At 41.6% G+C, this 3977-nt stretch overlaps 1 protein-coding gene across 1 annotated transcript; it reads right to left on the bottom strand.

The window, feature by feature from the left end:
* Positions 1–1451: 1451 nt before the first annotated feature.
* LOC123037934 lies at positions 1452–1907 on the bottom strand. The gene has a single exon (XM_044460801.1). It carries the CDS (start codon positions 1905–1907, stop codon positions 1452–1454), a length of 456 nt encoding a protein of 151 aa, XP_044316736.1.
* Positions 1908–3977: the final 2070 nt, after the last annotated feature.

Here is a 3977-nt window from a genome sequence, read left to right as displayed (position 1 = left end):
CCAACCAAAACTGTGTAACGGTACGCGTTTGGTGGTTAGAAAATTGATGAACAATGTAATTTACGCTACGATAATGATAGGAAAATTCAAAGGTGAGGAAGTTCTCATTCCGAGGATAACGATGATCCCAACCGATATGCCGTTTGAATTTAAAAGACTTGAATTTCCGATACGTCTTGCATTTGCCTTGACCATCAACAAATCACAAGGCCAATCCTTAAAAGTTTGTGGTTTAAATCTAGAACATTCATGTTTTTCCCATGGTCAATTATACGTGGCATGTTCCGGGATCGGAAGACCATCTGCGTTGTTTGTTTTTGCGCCTGATAATAAAACAAAAAATGTCGTGTATCACAAGGTACTTAAATGAAGAGCAACCTATGTACTAAAATACAGAAATAATTATGAATGATTAATATACATACGTATTTAATTTTTAAATACATACATACATTAGCTCTTATTCTGTCACGGTGCGCCTACGCGCAAATTATTGGATGTATTTGTATGTAATTTATACTGCTTTTATATATAATGTCTGTCAAGTTTGTAATATTTTTGAACTTTTAAAAAAAAATTAAACAACGAAGGAAGCAAACTTCTTCTTATATATATGCATAATGATAATACTTACAAGCGAAAGTAGTTATCTACACGTATTTCACAAAGTCCAAAGAGTCTATTGCAGCTACTGCAAGATCGGAACAAACTAATGATTGTGGCGACGAATTAGATGACTTGCTAAATATCTTATAAATAACAAAATTAAAAAAGATTGAAAACAAAAAAAAAATTGTTTACGCTTTTTTTGCGCTTTTTTCTGATTATTTTCAGCTTTTTATACCCTAGGGTATTATAATTTTGGTCAAAAGTGTGCAACGCTGTGAAGGAGACATCTCCGAACCTATAGAGTATATATATTCTTGATCAGGATCGCGTCCTGCGTTGATATAAGCATGTCCGTCTGTCTGTTTACTAGATTTGTTAGAATGATATTTCTATTTTTTCTTTGAAAAGAATAAAAGTTTTCGTAGATGGGAAATCTGATTCTTCGATGCTTATCTGATTACATAAACAATTAACAGTGTCTATAGAATCTATGGTGTAAGATAGAAAATCTTCGCTATGAATGGTAGTAATTTCAGATTCGGAGTTGTCTCGTAAAGAAATCGCATTCTGTCGTCAGAGGGCATCAACGATAATATTTTGTATGCCTGGTTTGTAGAAATAACAAATATGCAGCGTTTTATTAAGGCATTCGTATTTTTTCGGATACTGCATATGTAAAAGGGCGAGAGACGGAGCGAAAAGCTAGAAAAAAGGTTTGGCTCCTCCTTGTGCCACTTTGTCCTCTGCAGCAGGCTGGAGATGTACCTCCGGGACCATCGCTGCCAAAACCTGTGCTTAAGCGACAAGACAACCCACCATCGACGCAAGCTGGTCAGGTTGATTTAGACCGGGAGTGCTTCCGACGGTGGGGTCAACAGGCGGCCACCGATGAGCAGATGTCCGGGGGTCTGGGCTTCGCTGTCGTTTCGGTCGTTGCTGAGGGTTCCTAGGGGTCTGGAGTTCAGCACGGCCTCCACGCTGGTGAGGAGAGTTCCGAGATCCTCCGCGGTCAAGAGGCCTTGGCCGACCGTGCGAAGGGACAGGTGCTTTGCAGACTTCACACCTGCCTCCCAAAGTCCGCCGCAGTGCGGTGCTCTAGGCGGTATGAACGCAAACTCGCATCCTTTTCTTGCTGCGTATGTTTGTATACCGTCCTCTAGATGTGCTCTGAACTCCCTCATGTGTCGGTCGGCGCCGACGTTGGCGACGTTGTCGCACCACACTTTTTCCGGTATCCCGCGACGACTCACGAACCTTTGAAAAGCCAACAGAAAATCATCAGTGGTTAGGTCAGACATTAGCTCCAAGTGGACCGCTTTGGAGGAAAAATGGACGAACAAGGGCACGTACGACTTTTACGGTGGCTTATTACGGATACGATATGTTGTGCTAAAGAGGCCACAAAATTCAACGCTCGAGGGCCTGAGACGCTTCTTGAATGGTTGAGCCTACCACATTGCCACTTGCAAAACCTGGAAGCTTCGTCTCGAAGGCCTTTCTTTTACAACAATCTTTCTTATAAATAAGTTGCTTGCGCCATCCCTCCTAGCCGCATAAAACATCTGATCGCCGAAAAGGGTGCTGGCGAAGTTTCATATGTTACGGTATTTAACTTAAAGATTTTCAGAGATTCAGAAGGATCTCGTCTTCATACTATGAGCCGAAAGTTTCGGGCAGATTAGTCCACCATTACTTGGCGATACATTTTTTTTATGTCTGCCGGAAGGGCAAACTTATGCAATCTAAGCCGAAGCAGCGTCGAGTACAGCTCATTTTGAATGGTTGGGCCTACCATCAAGATGTCATTCAACGATACCTCCGTTGATGTAGGGCACGATGCATTGAAAACTTCTCTCAACTTGGTTGAAGTACTTTGTGGCCGTAGAACGCACTGGTGCGGAATGAAATAGTGCGGAGTGCTTGGAATTTTGTCATTGGTGGAAGACATGTTGACAATTTCCTTTCTAGCGGCAAAAATCTACGTTTTGCAACTTCGTATGATGAGCCAAGAGAATTTGGCTCAGATTTGAACGGCAAACGAACCGAAAATTATTAAAAGAGTTGTTCACAAAGTTGGTGCTCAGGATGGACTTTAGCCTTGGGCGACAAATCCTCCACAGACCAAAATTTCTGCAGGGTTGTGTCAATTGACTCCAACGCTTTCTCCTGGCAGCTGAGATGTATCATTTTGTCAGCCTTTTTTTGTCTTAAGAGGCACATCTCCCAGACCCTATCCACCCGAGAACTGTTTTCTGTAGAATGGGAAGCTCAGGCCCCTGTTTTATCTGGCCAACAGATAAAAGTTCAAAGCACGTATCTGCACTGATAAACATGTCTAGCTGGTATTCACTACTTGATCCATATGATAGCCAGAAAATCGGACGACAACTGGCTATTCCCTACTTACGACTTCACAACCGTGTGTATTTTTTTTTTTGTAGTTTGGGCATAAGTCCCACCAACATCCTCTCTTGAAATTTTAAGTCTCTGAGCGAGCTCATCGGACACAAAGTTTAATTTTTTTATTAACCTTGCGACTTTTTGCTTGAACGCTCACAATAGCAGTTGCAAAAATGACTCTATCCGATGCAGTCCCATGCAAAACATGCGAAGCGGATGGAATCTACTGTATGAGCGTGGGCTGAGAAGGGGGTGGCAACGCGAGATTAGTGTTTGAGGAATATATATGCAGCAACGTATAGTGTCACGAATTGCACGCTTTTCATCTCTTCGATTTGCATTTTGTGACAGTGTGTCCCTTTCGAAGGCAGTTAATGCACAAGGGTGCTCCTTTAGCGAAATCGAATCTTTGCTGAACTGTTAGAGCTCCAACGAAGCGCAGTTTCCAATTTGATGTTCAGCTGAGTTGCAATACACGCATTTTACCGGGTCGTTCGACAAACGAAAAACTCCTATTTCCATTTTTCTTAGGATTAGATTGGACTTGCTTAACAGTTTTGGGCTTGTATGCTTCTTCCGCTTCCATGTGTTGGTAACGCCTGTTTAATGTAGTCTCACATTTGCTCCAAAGAGGAAGCGCAGTACAGTCTAATTGTTCTTCCCATTTTCTTTTAGTTCCTGAATTAACCTTGCTCATTACCAGATGTATTAAAATAGCATTAGTAACGCGTCTATCATCCCCAATAGAAAGCAAGGAGTCTTAAAGGAATATGACTGTGTCAATGAGGGTTCTCAAGGCTGTAGCTGACGACTGGGTTATTTTTTGCAAATTAAAAAGTGTCGATATCGTACACCCTCTTCAGGATAGCAAGCGTCTCCAGCTAAACACGAAATTAAATGATTAAATTTCTCAGTATCGTGTAGCGTATCATCTTTGTGAACAATAGTTTCAAAAAGGCTTATACAAT

The sequence above is a fragment of the Drosophila rhopaloa genome, unplaced genomic scaffold (assembly GCF_018152115.1).
Source record: "Drosophila rhopaloa isolate 14029-0021.01 unplaced genomic scaffold, ASM1815211v1 contig_228, whole genome shotgun sequence".
NCBI lineage: Eukaryota > Metazoa > Arthropoda > Insecta > Diptera > Drosophilidae > Drosophila > Drosophila rhopaloa.
This window is presented reverse-complemented; position numbering and strand designations above follow the sequence as displayed.

What these genes read in the sequence shown, in the direction of transcription:
- LOC123037934 (XM_044460801.1), bottom strand. Translation starts at nt 1,907, where the DNA reads ATGTCTGACCTAACCACTGATGATTTTCTGTTGGCTTTTCAAAGGTTC.